This window comes from Cavia porcellus, unplaced genomic scaffold (genome assembly GCF_034190915.1).
Source record: "Cavia porcellus strain 051 isolate PalLab524CR breed Dunkin Hartley unplaced genomic scaffold, mCavPor4.1 scaffold_27, whole genome shotgun sequence".
Classification (NCBI taxonomy): Eukaryota; Metazoa; Chordata; class Mammalia; order Rodentia; family Caviidae; genus Cavia; species Cavia porcellus.
This window is the reverse complement of record NW_026947510.1, coordinates 11,202,339-11,222,302: the sequence shown is the minus strand read 5'-3', so window position 1 is coordinate 11,222,302 and position 19,964 is coordinate 11,202,339. Positions and strand designations below refer to the sequence as shown.

The 19,964-nt window shown below is 34.7% G+C and overlaps 1 protein-coding gene across 1 annotated transcript in view; it reads right to left on the bottom strand.

Annotated features, from left to right (window-relative positions):
- Window positions 1-19,964, bottom strand: part of Slc39a12 (solute carrier family 39 member 12) — a 63,768-nt gene that overhangs the window by 26,717 nt on the left and 17,087 nt on the right. Inside the window, exons 5-11 of the mRNA XM_003462762.5 lie at window positions 19,324-19,496; window positions 14,882-15,050; window positions 12,299-12,471; window positions 8,507-8,659; window positions 6,402-6,512; window positions 3,897-3,963; window positions 78-236 (exon numbers count right to left, since the gene is read on the bottom strand). Coding sequence (XP_003462810.2) covers window positions 78-236; window positions 3,897-3,963; window positions 6,402-6,512; window positions 8,507-8,659; window positions 12,299-12,471; window positions 14,882-15,050; window positions 19,324-19,496 — 1,005 coding nt within the window. The remainder of the gene's footprint in view (window positions 1-77; window positions 237-3,896; window positions 3,964-6,401; window positions 6,513-8,506; window positions 8,660-12,298; window positions 12,472-14,881; window positions 15,051-19,323; window positions 19,497-19,964) is intronic.

The window sequence follows — 19,964 nt, the reverse complement described above, 5'->3', positions numbered from 1 at the left end:
GTAAATCATAGCTGTAATGAATGTACTATGACTTTCTGAAACAGCAGGAAAATTTTTGATTCTATTGTCCAACTTACCCATTTCATGTGGAATTTCATGACACAAGATAGCAATTGTTGTGGTCACTCCTGATTCAGATGAGGATGAGAAGGCTGCTCCCAACACTAGGCCATCTGCAAAATTATGCAGGCTGTCCCCAACCAGTATCATTACTGCTAATAAGCTAATGGTTTTGCCTAAGGAACCAAAAAGGTATACGAAGCATTAGCAAAGTGCTACATATTTCATAGGATCTTCCAAACACCTACCCTTCATATCCTTATATTGCATGTAATTAAATCACATCACTTTAAGCTTTCAAAATAAATCAGGACTAGAGATGCAAGTATGGTAACCAATGTGCTTAAAAAGATAGTGACTGTTTTCTTACAGGCTAAAACAATCATGAAATTAATTGTGCATTTACATTCATTATTTTATTACCTTGTCTAGCTATGCTAAAAGCTGAAAATAAAAAGAATACTACGTTTCAGAATACTTCTGCTACTTTGCCAGTTGTGTCTTTTGAGGTGCATTTAAAATAATTTAAGAACTTTGCTATGTTTGGAATGCTTATGCCCCACCCCCATACACTCCATATTGCTTATGCTGAAATTTATCCTATTAATGAGATGGTTTCAGGAAGTAGGGCTACAGAATTGTCATTAAAATGGAGCTGATTTTCCAAAATTCTTCCTCTGAGTCTAACTGTCTCATGTCCATCTGCTGCGCTCTGCTTTCTGTCACTGTGCAAATGTCTTGCTTTTGGAGATTGGTGTTGATGAGCCTCCTAAAGGGCCTCATTCGTTTCCCAATGGTGACCACAATAGAACCATGAACAGCACTTCACCCCGCTTTCCATTAGCTGTGGAACAATTACTCAGTGTACTTCTCTTTCTGAAAAATATCTTTCAGTACTAGATCAGTTAGATGTTGAACAAAATAAAAACAAAGCTTCAGTTTTCATGGGATTCTATTGCCTAATACCCATTATCTGATTAGGAGAGAGTTGATGAAATAGTTTTGATCACAAATGAGTTCCAGTTTTTAGTGGACAGAATTTCTGATTTTAAAAACTCAAGTTGCATGTTATAACTCAGAGTTGAACGACTCACAAACACAGAAAGTATTTTGAGGATAACATTTGTTCTGACAGTAAGTTGCCCAGGAATACCATTTGGTAAGAACAGTCATTAGCCAAGGAGCGTATTCTAAACCTCCGTTAGTTATTCAGCTGAAAATATATTGTGAAATAGAGGAAAGGAGTAGCTGTTAGTACTGTTAGAACTGAACACATTGTTCTAATAATTGTATTCAGTACAAGTGGAAAGAGGTTGCTTTCTGGGTTCTAACCCACACATGTGCTAAGACTGAGGGCAACCACACTATGATGTGGCAAGCTATTTCATATGGGGAATGTCCCACTTGCATATCTCACTTAATAAAATAACATCAGGTTAGAGACCAGATGTTCAGCCAGGAGACAGCTGCACTGACTGTGTTACAAAGGTGGCCTGTGCATTTGACCTGGAAAAATCATATATATTTATAAAATATTACTATAGGACTAACAGTCCTACAGTTTTACTAACTCATTTTATCCTTTGTTAAAAATAGGCGGATTTCAGAAATAGACCTAAACATGCAGATTAAATATTAAATTCTTAAATTTAGGGAGTTTACACTGGCATAGCCTAAAGCTCTCATTTTTAGAAATAAAGCTTTCATTCTGAAATCAAAAATTATTTTAATTTAAAGTAAAATGTTGGATATTACTATAGCATGCAAATAAAGTGATTTCTACGTGCCTACACACAGCTTCGATATGAACAGAATGTATTCAAATGGGAGATTTTTACAGAATATGTCTACTAGGAAACATATGGTCTATTTTGCTTCTGTTATCTTATTATCTCTCATTATGGGTTTCTAAATTTCAGATTATGGATGCATGACAAGCCATGAGACATTTGCACATAGGCCACAAAGAAGACATTGTGGGTATTCTTTAAGGTATACATTATTTAGCGAAGATAGGTATCCACTGGTAATTTAATGTACTCATTACAGAAATGTCTATGATATTTTACCTTTGCCCATATACCTGGCAGCCGTATTAAGCTCCACATTTCTGAACTATCCAAGGTTTTCCATGTTGAAATATGTGTTAGAACTAATATGACTTGGCTTTTTGTTTACTTAAATCAGGTCAGGCTGTAGAAAGGATTTTCACATCTTTTGAAACTCACGCTGAGCTCTACCAATGAGATAATATGAGACAAGTCATCAAATAGTTGAAGCTAATTTAGTATTTTCCTGGCAAAGGGGCAGTTACATGCTCTAATTTGGATTTGTTCACTGTTCTTTCCCTATGCTAAGTTTGATATCTGTAATGGGAAGATATGAAGGCCACAAAATACTTGTGTAGGATGATTGTTACTTTCTGGTCTAGTTTCCATTACTCGCTCCTAATTTGACCTGCCATATCTTTGTCTACCTTTCCTTTCTTAAAAAAAAGTTCATTGTAGATATACTACATCCCAAGCCTTCTCCATTAATCCCAGGATTAAAAATTTAAAAGGAAAATTACCACCAACAATGTCCTGCAAGCACAACAAGTATGTAATTGCATGTTTTGAATCAAATAAATGAGTTAGTAAAACTAAAACAATTCAAATAGTCATCATGAACAATAAAAGTGTTTGCTCTTCTGAATATTTATATCCCAAACTACATGGCAGATTATGGATAAAGAAAATTCTCATTTAAGCCTGTATATGTGGTACCCAAAACACTAACTGTATTCAAACATTCCTTGATAGTATAAAAAAGTGAAAGAATTCATGAATGCATGATGAATTAATGACTATAAATAAATTGTTGGTCTATTAACGCTTCTTTGGCTCTTCAAGGCTGGGGCTTATTAACTATGTGATCCTGAGCAATGGCTTAATCAAAAAATTGATTCCTTTGTTTGTATAATTTGGATATTTATTCTTGCTTTCTTAAATTGTAGGGGAATTCAATTGAGAGACTACAAGTGTTTAACACTATGCCTATTGTATAAAAATGTTTAGTTCATGGCGGTTAATAGCTGGTTATGACAGAGTAGGAATAACTAATCATAACTGAGTTAACATTAAAATATGAAGATGTATGTGTCACAATAGAGGAATATAAATGAGAAAAAATGGGGGAAATATCTAAGAGTAACTGATGAAAACCAAACCAAATCAAAGCAAAAAACTTCAAAGAATTATTTAGAAATGTAAGCAGAAAATACATCCTATCTAAAATTGGTAAATTAAATTCAGAAATAGTGAAAATTCATAGAAAAAAGATTGATAGAAAATAAGAGAAACAAATGAGTTACAGAATAAAATGTGACAAATGGGATAGTTTGATTTGAACTCTACTGTCTCAGTGACACAATAGTCAGATAGACATTTATGCTCAATTTTAAGTTATTTATGATAAAAGTTGAAAAGCCAATGATGTCACCATATTTCATGGTGAGTTAAAAATTTCAAACATCATATATGAATGATTAATTAGAGCCGAGCCCTGATAAACTAATGTGTATATATATATATATATATATATATATATACACTAAACATGCAGATTAAATATTAAATTCTTAAATTTAGGGAGCCGATTAGTTGCAGATTTCAGGAAAAAGGTCTTAAATGATTGGGGAAAACAGACTGATAGACCTTAATTAAAGATTTTTTGCAGGTTTTTAAATAAAATATATACCAATATAAAATCTGTATAATTTTGACATATTTATTTTAAAAATACTTTTTGTGGCACGTACTATACTTAAAGTATGGCTTTTAAAAATTGGTACTCACATTTTCTATTGGAGGTTGTCATACTGGCTACAGAAATTTCAGCTGCTTGTGAATCTTCTGGGCCTTTCTATTTTAAATTTAAAAATAACTGATTAAAGATAAATAACAGTCACATTGAATTGAAAAATGAAACATCTTAAGAGCTATGTTAATTTTAAAAAACAAAAATCTTTTACTATACTAGCTGTATGTTTATAACTAAGTTTTTAAGACAAATCACATGTTAAACTGAAAGTATGTGAATAGAGCATACTTTTTACAGTACTAAATTTAGCTGAATATAACATGCTTGCTTAGATCAATATCTTCCACAGAAAGCTGAAGGCTAGGGAAGCAGTCTGTAGTCCAGACAGAAATTACATTAGTGCTTATGAAATGCAAAAGCTGTAGGAAAAAAAACTTTTATCTAATTTGGCCCATTTCCTAGATGGTGGGCTGTAATCTAAGATTCACTTTTCAGTTCATAAATTCATAGGGTATTCTGGATGGAGAAGAGACCCATGCAAAGGTAATACATCATTTCATTTATGGCATCATTTTTCTCTTTTACTGCTTTTCCAGTCAGTGAAAGAATCTTGACAATATAGAAAGTAGATCAATGGACTTACAAAAGACAAATGCAATATATTTATTAAATTTTTCACCCTTTAATATGAAAGAGAGGGGGATTTTTAAAATTTCCTTCTGTGGTAGAATTTATGAGTACATGCTTTTGCTTCACGGACTGTTGTAGCTCAGTTTCTGGATGACACTCTGTATGCTTAGCATCTTTAATCCATTGTGAAAACAATCATCTTCACGTAGTGTTAAACGTACTTTTAAAAGGATATTCATATTCTCTCGCTCAAAGTTGTGGAAATTCTGACACAAATTTAATGTGAGAAAAGCATCTTTTTTTGTGTAAAACAGAGAAAGCAATGCTCACACATAACAGCATCCATTCAAAAGATATCCTGCTTTTGGGGAAGGAGGAAGAAGAAATAGAGTTGGACCCATGGCAGAGACTTAGAGAGTTTCAAGCCTCTTTCCTGAAATTGGGTGGATCCAAAAACAAAACAAAACAAAACAGAATACCCAATGTGATCATTTTATGTTATATCAAAAATCTGATTATAATTAAAATGTTTTATGATTCTACTAACAGACAGGATTTCAAATGTTTAATAAAAGAACACTTCCCCCCCCAAAATGGCTATGTATTTCATATTATGTAAAGGAAACTACAAACAAACATTCAAGTTTCCTTGTTAACCAAGAAGAATTATGAGTCTTCTTCCTTCAATCTATACTTTCCTGGAAAAAATGGGAAACTGAGCCCATCACACAATCTTGCAAGTTCATATGATTTCTATTTCAAGCTGCAGGTTGATCTTGCAGCTTACATACTGAAATAAATGGTTAATATATAGTACCAGTGACCTGGAATGTTCAAATAGTTTAAAATTCACTAAGTTCGCAGCAGACACTTGCTTATGTGCATCTTGTAGCTGTGGATTCTCCATTCAGACAAAAGTAATGAAACCCACCATAAAGTGATTTTAAAAGGAATCGTAGCCTGATGTTACCTTGTTTCAAACCACATTTAAAATATCTGAGCAATTATTTGAAAGCAATTATTTGTTATAAATAATAAAGATTTCAAAAATTATTTAAAGGAGTATTTTTGTGTTCCTGTGTCTGAGTTAGCATTATATGTACAACCCATTGGCACACTTTTACTTTGCTAACTTAATGTCTCACAATGAGCTCAGTAGTGTCTCTCAGAAATCTATCCTTGTACTGCAAACTTCCTATATGAAAGCCTTAGTTACAAGAGCCACATTTACAATTATTTATTGCTTCCATATTTGTCCTGTCCCTATCCTTGTTTTATTGGATAGAATGGGAATATTATTTTGAGCCTAATTGGAATTATATCAGAGTCTTAACAAGTATTTATTTTTTAAACAATCCAACCAATTTTGAGACTACAGACAAAATATTGTAAAAAAGATTCAGTAGAATCAAAAGCATCTACTATCAAATGACTCATTGGACAGAATCAAATCTCTTCTGCATTGTGAAATGAGCATCCCAGTCAGTAGTAGAATAATTAGGGATTAATCCCTGTTCAACATTTATTTGCATCAACCTAGGAATGGTTAAAATTATACAGACTAGGATATGTAAAGCTCAGCTGTTTCATGAAAACTGTAAACAAAACGATGCAAATTGATCATTCCACTAATCTGTCATGTTTCAAAGTGGTGTTCTGTGCTCTTTAAACAGCTTCTGGGTGACTGGCCAAGAATCCAGTGTTCATTATGGCCAAGAATAGCTAGGTCAAGAATGGATTCTACTCTATCCACACCAATTTTCCACCTATTCATTGAAAAATAAAGGAAAGAAAGTAATCAAATCTGGGCTGGGGATATAGCTCAGTGACATGGTTGTGAGTTTGATCCCCAGTACCAAAAAAGAAAGAAAGAAATCAAATTAATTAAATGCCTCAGAGCCATAACTTACCAGCTGGATAGTTGAAGCAGACTTGCCTCTGCCTGACTGGTCATCTAATTCAGGGTTAAGTGCAGGATGGTGGGGATGTCCCACATGCCCATTAATCAGTGACAGGCCCTGCTGCAGGAGGATGGTTTAAAATTAGTGTGGACGCCAGAAAGACTCAGAGACAGACTTGGTCAATTCCATGGTTCTACTGAACATTTTGTTTATGGGCCAAAGCGTTGGGTGGCACACAAATAGTACTGCACAGGGGAAACTTCATCATGATGAGTGTTTGCTGAGATGTCTCATCTTACAGAAGCACAATTCTGCCCTAAAATACACATGCTCTGGATACTTTAACTTCAACCATCCTCTTTATAATTAAAAGAGCCTTAATTTTTTTCTTTTTAGCTTTTTTTTCCTTTTTGGTACTGAGGATCAAACTCATGCCCTCATGCATGCCAGGCATGTGCTTGTGCCTCTGAGCTTTATCCTATGCCCTTAAAAGAGCCCTGAAGAGCAGTTTTCATATTGTCTTTCTCATACATTTAAATTTTATATTTATACAAATTTAATTTTAAATAGTGACTGAGCTATCAAAATGCTGTATTGTAGTTTTAGTAGTGTAAATACTATCTTAAGAAATATATTCACCAATTAAAGTACTGTACTTACAAACATTTGTATTTCTTTTATTTCATGCAATAATGTAAGTCTTGAAATTATGCTCTTTAAAACTCACTTTTCAGTTCCTAGCAAAGTTCAAGGGTCAATGGAACAAACTGCATTTTGAAATATTCAGAATTTCTTTCACACATTTCCATCTTGGTTAAATATCTATTAGCTATAGATCGTTATGTTAATATTATACTTTAGTTTTCCTGTCCCTCAAAAGCTCATTTATTAAATATAAGTGGGGATCTATTATTGCTTTTTAATGCTTCTTGGGATTCAAACTCTTTTTTAAGGAAGTTAATTTCCTAAACATTTAGGGTAGATGGTGTGACTGAAACTTGTATCTCCAATTTCCAAATTATTGTACCATCCTAGCTTGAGCCCTAGGCCAAAGAAAAGTCCTACTGTATTAAGAGAGAACATTTTTACAAGAGTTGATTTAAAATCTATTTGAAACTTTCATATTTACTTATTTTTGAAAGTTTCAAACTTACAGAAATGTTGAAAAAATTGTAATGTGATACTCAGATACCAACATTCTGGATTCTATAATAAAAAACTACTATATTTTATCACACAGCTATCTGTCCTTCTTTAATGCAACATTAAATGCATTTTATTTTGTGATTCATAAAATAAGAGTTTGAAACAAATTTATAAATAATATTTAAAGTCATTAATATTTTCCTGGGGCATAGGCATCATATCTACATTAATAGTTAATTAAGTGAACAGGTAAAGGGCTAGAGGGTGGGGAGAAAGCCACAAAAACAGCAGGGTCCCACATCTCTGTAAAGAAGTATTACTTTTTCTCTTGGAGTTTTTTACAAGCATTTATTTTTTAATCATCCTACCAAGAAAATAATCAACTTTTCTTATATATAAACAAAGGAAATATAATTCATGAATAAAACACATTGCTTTATACATTTCATCAAACAGAGAGAAGTTGATCAAATACAGCCACAGTAAAAGAAATTATTCAAACTAGAAAGAGATTTGGTATGAATCACAATTCTGAGCTTCCTGTGTTTATAATTTTAAATGCCCTTAAGGTAGAGTATAACAAATGATTTTTATGAAGTTTCAAAATTTTCACTTTCTTGTTTGTTTGTTTTTGTTTAGAAAAGACATCCAAAATATTAATCAGTAGTTAAAGACTTTGGGTCTCTTTCCGCAGACATGAAATGGTCTCTTGTTTTGAACCAACCCTGAAGATTAAACAGAAGATTATGTAACAAATACATTAACTGGAAAGCAACAGATGTTAAAAAAATAACTACAACAATGAGGAACTTGCTATTCAGGCTGATTTATATATTCTTTTAAGTTAAAGTACCATCCGTTACACAGACTATTTCATGAAGATGTCATTACTTCTGAAGAAGCATCCTTGAAAAAAAATTAATGGTATGAAAACTTGAAGCAAAAGATAAATAAAACTTAAAATATACCTTGGCATTTGGTGATACAAGAAGAATAAAACATTTTTCTATCAAGAAAAATCCATGAATGCCTCCAATTAATCCCAACAGCTTCCAGATATGACCTTTGCTTTCATGGAAATGTCCAAACTCTAGTGATTCCTGCCTGTGTAAATCAAGAACCTTAAAAAAAAGATAGAAAAAGGAAAGAAGGAAATATAACTTTTCATGACTTAAATATCAAACGGTCGAAGCAGTAGTTGAATAGAGTTTAAGGAGAGGGAATTCCATGAAAACTGAGATCATAAAAAACCCAGTTTGCTTTTGAATATGTGAATACTTCTACTACACATTTAATCAAGCTCAAGTAAAATGTGTACTACAGAAAATAAAGGAGAGCTTTGGAGGAGAACTTGTGCTAATGAACAGGAACACCTAAACTCTATTTCAGCCAGTGGCCTAAATTTGCATTCATTGTGAGTTTTTTGATTAAATTTGGTTTTTTTCCAGAAGTTCTAGCTGTATCTGTTTACAGAGCAATGCTTAAAAGATATTGATATATGTTACATCCAGGACACATATAAGTACATAGTTCATTAAGTTTCTTCCCATTCTCCACTGCAGTTAAAGTAAAATTTTAATAAATATTCAAATAAGTAAGAAATCCACCTGGAAGACTTTCTAGTGAATGCAACTCATGAATGATTGACTCAACACTTCAAGTGACTTTGTGATTTTCTTTTGTTAATTCTTAGGATTTAGCCATTGAACCCAGTGAAGGCTGAGTAACTTCTCAATCTGCTCCTTTTTTAAAATTTTATTTTGAGATAAGAATTGCTAAATTGCCCAGATTGGTCTCAAATTTGCAATCATCCTGCCTCAGACTCCTGAGTAGCTGGTATTATAGGCATGTGTCAATGTACCCAGCTTCATGAATTCTTATTAGGGATGAATCATTTTGTATTATCCCTTCCCCAAGAGAAGAAAATTTGCAAAATAGGTCAAGTGGCTTCCAGATTTAGGATGTTTCTGATGACTAAATTCAAAAAAGAAAAACTAAATTCTATATGTATAGATTGATGGATATATGTTCACATCTATGTATGTAGATATTTACATGTATAGAAACACACAGCTCTCTATGTCTATGGATTCAGCATCCACAGATTCTACCAACTGTAGATTGAAAACATTCAGGGGGAAAAATGCATCTCTACTGAGCAAGTACAAATTCTTTTCTTGTCACTGCTTCCTAAATAATGCAGAAAAACAACTATTTACACAGCATTTATGTTGTAATTTGGTATTACAAGTAGTCTAGAAATTATTTAACTATGAGAACATATAAAAAAGTGTGTATACATGCATATACATATGTGTTTCTATACATATACTTTTAGCACATATCTAGGCATAACTAAAATCAAATATGTATTGGTCAATTTTTTCTTTTCACATGAATGTTAACAAATACACATCAAATACTTGTGATTGGCAATTTTTTTTTCACAAAATAAAACAAACAAAAAAAACCTCCCAAAATCTCATGGTAGAATGTAGATGTTTAAATTGAATAAAGCAAGCAAAAGAAAAAAAGAAATGGGGAAATCACAACAGTGGTATTTTTCTCATTTCTGCAAAAATTTTGAAAACTTGGATCATATTCAGGAACCACTGATTTTTCTAGCTTTCCACCACATTTGTACCACATCTTTCTTCCTCTTTCCAAAAACTCTTGTCCTCATCTCTCTTCTCAAGCCAAAACCTTGTCTTCAAAATCTCATGAAACCAAGATAATCTTTTAAGGTTCACTCTTGTGCCATTTCTTACCCACCTCCAAATTTACTCTGGCTGCCCCTAACTGTGTTCCTCTTGGAGAGAGACCAGGAAGCTTTCAGATCCTTTAGCTGTTTCCCAGGATCCCTGGTAATAAACAACACTGCAACCACTGCGGTGACCTAGAAAAAGGCCTCAGCCACTGCCTCAAGCCAATAATAAGCCCTGAAATATTTCCAGAAAATTAGATTACAAGGGGAATTAAAACTAATAATGGTTTGTTTTATTTCTTCAATGCTCACTCTGCGATTTTCCAAACATCAAATAATCATTGAGCCTCTCAGCAACAAGAATGATCCTGTAGAAAACTGCCAGAGGGACGTGGAAAATTTTAACAAATCAGGCGTAGCAAGGGGAGGGATGATGGTCTATTGTCATCATCTATATGAAGAGATTTTAGAGGGAAGAGATAACTTCCTCTTTAAAACCTTTCACCTGAACTTTCAGCACCTCAGGTCTTTAATTTCTCACTTCTGGTAAAAAAAAAGTCTAAGAAGACTATAACATAGGACCAACTTCCTGGTACTTATATTTTCTTCATGAGAAATCCAGGCACTATTATTCAGGCAAGAAAGATAGATGTACCCCAGCAGCTCAAATGAAGAGATATTAATGATGGTACAATGCCTCAGGGGTGGGCAGGGTTGGGTATGAACAAGGGATAATGAAGCATCCCCAGACCAGCAAGCTCTGGGACCGTTACCACCCTTAGGGCTGAGAGGGCAATGGGAAGAGATGATGTGGAAGCTCAGTGAGAGATGGGGCCATGAAGGGACATCTAGATGCAGTGTGATATCTATGGAGCTGATTCCAGAGCAGATGAGAGGGGTGGGGAGGGGGGAGGCAATTGAAAAGGTGTACCGCTTTCTCTCTTTGTTTCTACCCTGGGATTCTCCTTTTTGCTCCTCATCTGCTGAATCCAAACACAAATCTAGATTGCAAAGAGCTGGAGAGATAGCACTACCAGAAGCAGAAAGAGGATCTGAGATGGGGAGTGAGGGAAGCTCACTGCAGCAAACTGGTGTAGTGTCTGGTTTTGAAACTTTCTTAATAGGAATCTCGATATGATCACTTTTCTATTACAAATTTCACACATAAGAATTGCAGCTGGTGAAATTAATGTCTTGTCATCTTTTCCTTTCTGAAAGTATAGGGAAACTTAGGGCAAATACTATTTCCTTCCAAAGAAAATGTTGGCCACTGTATTTATTATTGAAATCCCCATAAAAGTTCACACAGATAACTCCAGTAAAGAGAAACTGGAAATATTGTGACTCTTTTCATGTAACAGAAATCATATGATATCTAAGTTTGTGTGTCTGGTTTATTTCACTTCACATTATTTTCTCAAGTAGTATCCATTTACCTAAAAGTACATCAAATTTATCTTTCTTCACAGCAGAGCCGTACTCTATTGTGCATAAATATCACATTTTCCTTATCCATTCATCTGTTGATGGACATGTGCTGATCTTGGATGTTTTTAAGATCTACCTATTGCAAACTGTGGTCCTAAAAGCAGGGCTATCTGGGCCAAGGATATAGCTCAGTGGCATAAGTACCTGCCAGACAAGCACAAGTCCTGAGGCCCTGAGTTTGATTCCCAATACCCAAAACAAAACAAGCCAAACAAAAATCAAGGTTAAGTGTGGGTCACTATACTATGATGATTTTAACTCTTTGAGCTAGAGTCTTGGGGGATACTTGGGTCCAATGAAATTTCTACTTTTAGTTTTTTGAGGACTCTCCACAGTGATTTGCACAGTAGTTGTACTCTGAGTGACATTTTGGCCGCTCTATAAAGGTTATGGTACAAAGTTTATTAACTTGTCATTCTTTAATTCTTTTGTTATGAAACTTTTTTATAGAAGCATAGAGTGCTTTTAAATATTTTCTTAATATCTGCATAGATTACCTTAAAACTTAAACAAATAAATAGAAGAGAAATTAGAAATACTGCATCTGAACTGCAAAGAAACAGATTACCTGAGGGATGAGGTGGAGCAGAGCATCCCCTGAGAGGGTCCCCACAGCCAAGCCCACGAAGAGCTGTAGGATGAGACTATAGTTCTCCTCACAGCTGTGGAAAAGGACCAACGCCGTCCCGAGCATGGAGCCCAGTGTGAGAAGCATCACAGCTCCTGTGCTGTAGCCATATTCTAAGTAAAAGCAAATCACAAAACACAGAGTTGGTGGATGCCTATTCATGTATCAGCGAGTGGACATGCCATAACCATCTGCCTGACAATAATAGTTGACAGAGACATGGATGGTTCAATCCCCAGTGCTACCCCAAAAAGTTAAAAAGGAAAATTTTATGTCGTGTTTAACACAATTTAAGTGAATTGTTGGAATGGTCAAAGAACATAGGTTTTATTTCATTCCAATTTAGTAAAAATAACCCCTCATGTTACAAAATCATCTCTAAAGATTTTCAACTCAGTTTCATATCCCATTTCTTCCCTGGGAGACTCTATGTGGGAGATGTCATTCCTCTTACCTAAAACATACAGATAATTGAATTTTAACATTGGTACCTAGATGTCTAACAAAATGAAAAACTGTCATATCTTTTGGTTCCTATAAAATATCACAAAATGTCAAGAATTCATGAGGACAAATTAGAGTATGATGTTTCTCAGTCAAAAGGCAACGTTTCAAAGTCTTCTATGTTTCTACTTTTCTCCCCCTGGTCTTGGCAGGGGATACAATATAATACTGAAAATCTTTTAGAATCTTTTTAGGTCCTCTTTGAGTCAAGTTTTGTCTACTCTCATGTAGGAGGGATAACATGAAAACTCATCAGTTCCTGACATTTGCAGTCAAAGGACTCTGCTAATTTACCCCAGATCCCAGAAAAGATGTCATAAGTCTTGATTGGGGTTAGATGATTTGCAAATAGATTCGCCTAAGCATTTCCCATCATTGCAATCAAACTTGACCTACCTATTAAACTCTTAGTCATTTCTGAGGAGCTATTTAAATAAGGCTAAAATTTGATTACATGTTGGCACAGTCATCTTTCCTGGAAACTCAGCTGAATGTGACACTTTGAGGTTGAATTATAGCATACTGAACAATATTCCCTTAATAAGCCTCCCTGTGTTGCCTCTGTTCAGTGCAACATCTTCCATTTCTATAATTTCCAAAAGCTAATAGAAGCCCTTCTCTTCAGTTGTATAATATGAAATTTTAGATCTGAGAAGAGTGATGATTTTCTAGATTCTTCAGTGTGCTTTGTTACTTTTTTCAAGAAAACTAATCCCTAGAAATGTCTCACAGCTTTATTAGAAATGGTATAAAACTTTCTTCACAGATCTTCAAAAATCCTTCCCATGTGGCCTGTATATCTCAGGGCACCAGATAATACAAACCTACCCTTTGATGCTCAGTGTGCCACAGTTCTGTTCTCACTCATTTGTGGGCATCCCTGACCACCAGGTGCTGACTTATTTAGCTGGCCACTTTTGATGAAGGTTTTTTTTCCTTCCCAGTGAGTGTGGACTCTTCGGTAGTTAGCCCAGGCATGTTTTGGTTCACATAAAATCTTCCAGTAAGCCACTTGCTGATATAAAGTCTTTTGTGACTTAAAGGTGGGTAGCTAAACAATTCAACAAAGATGGTATTGTAGACTAACTCAAAGGAAAAGAAAGCAGCTCTGAAAATATTTTGAGGTCTTCAGATGAAAAGTAACACTTATGGGTTTTGTGAATTCATTGTCACAATTTATTCAGTGCCATAGCTATTATTTTTGGAGGAAACTTAAACATACAACGTTTTAAATTTACTAAACATACATTTGTATTCCTATTAGCATCTGAATTTCACAGATGCTTTGCAAAGTCACTAGAGAGTTCACCTACAGTGACTCAGTGGGACACAGTAAGTGTCAGTATCCTCTCTTCACTTCCTGGAGCTGCCAGACATGCCTGTGAGGCTGATACCCTAATCCAGCCCGATGTGCCTTCATTTTTTATGTGTTCTGTGACGTGCAAAAAGTTGGATTTAGTCTATCACTATTTTCCCATCATGCATAGAAAAATGGGTTGGGAAAGTAGAAATCACTTAAAATCACAGGTTAGCTGTGGATGAGACAAGACTCGGCTCTGCATCCGGCTTCTAATACTAACGCTTTTTCTTTTCCACCATACCACTTCTTAACATGGGTTTGGTAAGTGGTGTGTGAATGAGTCAGCTCTAGGGAACAAAATCAATTTTTACCACTTACACACAAAATCTAACATGCTTATTGAAAAGAAGAATAGTGTCAGAGCTAGAAATAAGAACTCTGGGACCAGCTTACTTGAGTATGAATTCCAACTTTATAGCTTACTGGTTGTATGTCCTTGAGCAATGCATGTAACATTTCCATGTCTTGGTTCCCTCATTTGCAAAATGAGGATAACGGAAGTAATCCCTTGAGCCTCCTTGAATCACTGGGAGGATGATACGTGTTGGTAAATGAACAATGCTTTGAGCGGCACCTAGTACAGAGTATGCATTCTGCTCTCACTAGTCTCATCACCTAGATGGCCAACATTAGCTTTCTAACGAAGAAGCAGAACTCACTCTCTAGAGTGGTAGGTGGTAGTGCTTGTTGGTCCATGGACGGCTGGCAAGAGCAGCTGAGGAGCTGCTGGATGATCCCTGGACTTAGGTGCTTGAAGTCCTCCTTAGAAATGGGTGAAAGGCTATCTTGTAAAAATATCTCTCCCAGCTGCTTAGCAGAGAAGCAAGTCTGTATGGAGAAAACACACATTGTTACTAACTCCAGACTAAACCATGGGTGCCAATCTTAAGGACCCAGAAGTGGATCAAATGACTACCACTGGTTTATGAGGACACTGTTACACATTTTTCTGCTACCTTTTGTTAATTTTCAAAGATTATTTTAAGTCTCCGATCAAAGTCTGCAGTATCTCACCTTCATTCTAAGCATTATTTAATATTTTTTGCACTTTTTTTTTCTCTACTGAAGAGACACACTATATTTCACAATGGGTTGCCTAGTGTTCTAACAAATCACCTAAGGATGCTTTGACGTTTTTCTGGTTTGTTGTTTTTCAAAAAAGCTAAGACTTTACATGTTAAGCCTGAACTCAGTGATGATGAGGTCATTGTGTTTAATACTCTCTGATTTAATGAATCTGCATCGGCAACACATTTTCAAAAGTAAAAGAAGGTTAAATTTATCAAAAGTGAATGCTAAGTTAACTAGCTGCTGTACAAATACTGGATGTTATGGCCCTCTGTGAACTGATATGCCTGCTCCATGAAAACAGTGGAAATCTTTGTTATTTTCTATTAACTTCACCTATTTTTGTCTAGATTTTCGTATTTTCCACATTATATAGGCATACTTATAAAAGGTGGGATTGTAAGTAAATAACAAATTCAGTAAGTCTCTAAAAACTGCCATAAAGTGTTTGTCCATCACAGAGGTGAAGGCTGACATCTTATGCATCAAAGATTACAATGATAAGAATACCAGCCAGGTTCTCTAGCACCAATGAACAATTTCAACTAAAATAAAATCCCCCAGTCAATGTCTTTGTAATCTTTAGTTGCAATCAATAAATATTTTGAGTAAAAAAAGAATCAGATTTATAAGGCTGACCAGACATTCTGTGCTGTAGAATGCAAGGATTTTTAACAAATGTGGATTGATAATCAGAATATTTGCTGGTTCCATCTCCCACCTAAAAACCTATGGTAATGATTTTACAGGTGAGATTTTTTTTTTATTTTTAATGGGAAATGTTTGGTTACATGGAACAGAAACCCCTTGATGCAGAAAAACAAGAGGAGCCTGCAATGGAAGAGGTCAGAGGGTCACAGAATAGAAATGAAGGACAAAAGGAAAAGCTGGACCTCAGAAGAAACTGTGAGTTGAAACTGGACAACCAGGAGCAAAGATGTGCGCGCTTGCACTCCAAGTATTTTTTCTTTTCTGCTTTCTTCTGTATATAACAATTTCCTTTTGCAGTTTATGCCTTTCACTTGGTACACACATGGCCATAGAAATCTCAACTCTGAAACGACCTTTGATTCAAGGTCCCAAGACTGGTTGATCCTGCAAATCCTGAGAGAGATCTGATTGATTCTGCAAAGTCATGGTTCTGTTGACTCAGGCATCTGCCTGGTTGGATCAGTTCTGCCCACGTTGAAGGAGTGAGGAAGACATTTCTCAGAAAGGGAATGGGCAAGAAATCTCAAAGCTTTCTACTCTGAAAAGCATCAACAGAAAGTTAGATTGTGATAATTTTCCCTATATTTAAATGATGTATACCAAAGACAACATTCTCTTTTGCTCACTTGTTACTGAAGGAATCCAATTATTTCATTGTTAAAAATAATAAGAAGAAAGGGAAACTAATAACAAACTTTTAGTGATGAAGCTTTCATAATAAATGCTCATATTAGAAAATGCATAACTAGCAAATAAAAGACTGGGGAGATAAACAGGAACAGAGTGTTATGTATCTTTCCCCAGTTCACTATCAAGAAATTGAATAGTTTCCAGTTTTAGAAAACCATCTCCTAGAAGAAGGTTGTTCTATTATAAGCTTTTGTGTCCTTGATCTTTGCTTGCTCTCCCTGTGCTTCTCAGGTCTGCTTTTAAATTTCTTCTGAAATCACTAGCACATGTCTTAATGGCGATTCAATATGTTCTATGAATTTTTAACACAAAACATGTTAACAAAGAAGAGAATAGCAGGAAAATTTAGATGATTTTGCTAATAACTTTTTAAACATCTTTATTGTTCTACAGAAAATATCAGTATATGTTTACATTTAAGTTGATGTCAGAATTCTATGGATGTTTTCAGATATATTCTATATTTCTAACTCTTATTCTTTAGTTTGAACACATTTGGAGCATTCATTAAAGACAAAGTGTAGGGCTTGGGATGTGGATCAATGTAGAACACTTATTTATCAAGCATGAGGCCCTTGATTCATCCCCTCTATACCACAAAATAATACTAATTAATACTAATACTACTATTACTAATAATAAGGAAAAAAAAAAGAGTGCTGGGTTCCATTCCCAGGGTTCCTGATTCAGTAGATTCATGGGTGGGATGTGAGAATTTGCATGTCTAGCAAGTTCTCAGCTAATGCTGTTGCTTTGGTCCAGGGACAAGATGTGGAGAAGCATTGATTAAATAATACAGGCAGGGTCCCCAGATCCGGTGTCCCATATTAGGATCACAACAAGAATCACAAAGAAAATCATATAATGGAAGAGAGCAGAATAATTACAGAAGAGGTTGTTTTGTTTACTTTCTACAGTCAGCAGACATGATTATTAATTTTCTTAAGAGATGCACGCTTTTGTCAGGTACAGTGGTACAAGTTCTTAATCCTAGCACTCTAGGAGGCTGAGGCAGGAGGATTGAAAATTTCAGCCTAGACTGAACAACTTACTGACTTAGTGAGACTCTGTCTCAAAATAAGAAGTAAAAAGATATGGAGATGGCCTTGAGTTCAGTTCTCAGTAACACTAACACTAACACTAACACTAACACTAACACAGTAACACTAATGAACACTGACAAACATTAAAACACTCCACACACTACACTACGCAACATGCCTTAAGTAAATAATGCTAAAAAATATTTTTAAAACCTTTATCTTTTTTTGCAAACTGTGTTTCCATAATCCTTTCCTGAGAGGTGGCCCTGAAGAAACATGTAAGAAAGTTTGGAAGTCAACTAATGACCTTCAGCTGTATGCAGTAAGCATCCATTTGAAAGAATCTACAAAGATACAGTTTACACATGGCGAAGGCAAGAGAATTTGACCTTTAAAATTATATAATAGCAACTATGGGTGATAGATAGGTTGCCTAATCATACATTTGTAACTTGTGGGCATAGCATTCAGCATTATTAGGAATACGTAAAGACTTTTTCTTTCTTAAGGTACTGATTGTGTTCCATAGGAGTATTACTTATTGAAGATACAAATAACAAAAAATATAATTTATTCTAATCAACAATTCCCAAAATTAATATGGTTGTGAAGAACACAAAATGCACTATCAGACAACATATGTATGCATATATCTTCAGTTTCTGTGAATTTAAGGATTTACTAGCTCTACATCTAACCTGTATTATATACAAACTAACCTATTATAGTTGTTTTAACAATTAATAAGACAGTTTGTAGGTTAAACAATACAGTGCTTACCACTGTAGTAAGTATTCCATAGATGTAAGCCAGTGTCATGGAACATTAATTTTTGAAGATTTTTAAAAAAATAGAGTAGGGAAGGATTCTATAATCAAAGTTTGAGAAATAATGGGTTCAATAAAACTTTAAAAATTTGTTTACTAGTAAGACCTTTCCTCCAAACTTCTCAGTACGCCACAGGGAAGTGTCCACCCCTAGTTTTTACCCAACTATTATGACTGTAGCACTTTTTTTCAGAAAGCAAAGAGGTAGACCAGGGAATGCACTTTGGGATATAATTTCAGGAAATAAAAGTCTGGCTACGTTTATATGCTTACAGATTATTTTTCTTCAAAAACTTTCTTAGTGCCATCTACCATGCAAATACTTTTCTGTTGCTTGCAGGCCAAAGTAATCACTTCTTGACCTAACCTAAATTTGAAGTGTTCATTCATCATTTTGATTATTATGTAATATCTATATCTTTCACTGCCTTATAAACTCCCTAAGTACAGGACCTATTTTCGCTCAGCACTATTATTTCTCATGTCGTTTGGGGACTGATACATACTAAATGCTCATAATGTTTTCTGAATTTGTTTGTGCATTTCATAGGGACCCAACGGAGAGCAGAGCAATATATCATTCTTCCAAATACTTTGACCTTATTTTTATGTCTACAGAGATCCACTTATTGAAAAAGAAAAACTAGGAAGTATCCTAGAACAGAAAATTTTCTTACATTTTCTACAGCTCTGGCAGAACTTTCACAACAGGTCTTCCTTCAACAATAACAAATGATGGTATAAAATGAATAATGGAAATACCTGCTCCCAGGACACTGGGCCATCATCTAACTCTTCGTCCATAGATATAGAAAGGTTAGAGTAGTCCCAATCATGGGTTTTTATGTTGTCTTGTTTCCTTTGAGGTTGATGGTTTTCATCCTTTTTATTACAGGTGCTTTTGGTCCAAAGAATATTGAGGAGCTGGTCCAGTTCTAGAAATTTCATACAAAATCTGGTGTCACATAGAATAGACAAGTTCAGAATAATCATAATTTTACATGTGTACAACATAGATATTTTACAAGACAATGAAAACTCAGAGTTTCAACCTGAACAAAGCTAATGGTCGGTCATTGGTATTCCATATGTATACATTGATTCTTTTACAAGTTCCTGGTTAAACTTTGGGGCTGAGCCAGTTTTTATGAAGTTATCTTCATTAGTGATATGGTGGGAATAAAGATAATAAAATGGGCAATCCACCAAAGGGAATCCTTTCCATAGAATCAATAATTTTCCCATTCTATACAAAGGTAAATTAAAGAAGAAACTGACCTAATTTTAAGAAATTAATTACCTGACTATTATCTTTACATAGATCAAATTATTTTCAAGGTTAGTAGATTGACTATTATCTTAATATAGATCAATCAAATTGTCTTCCTGTTAAGTATAATTCA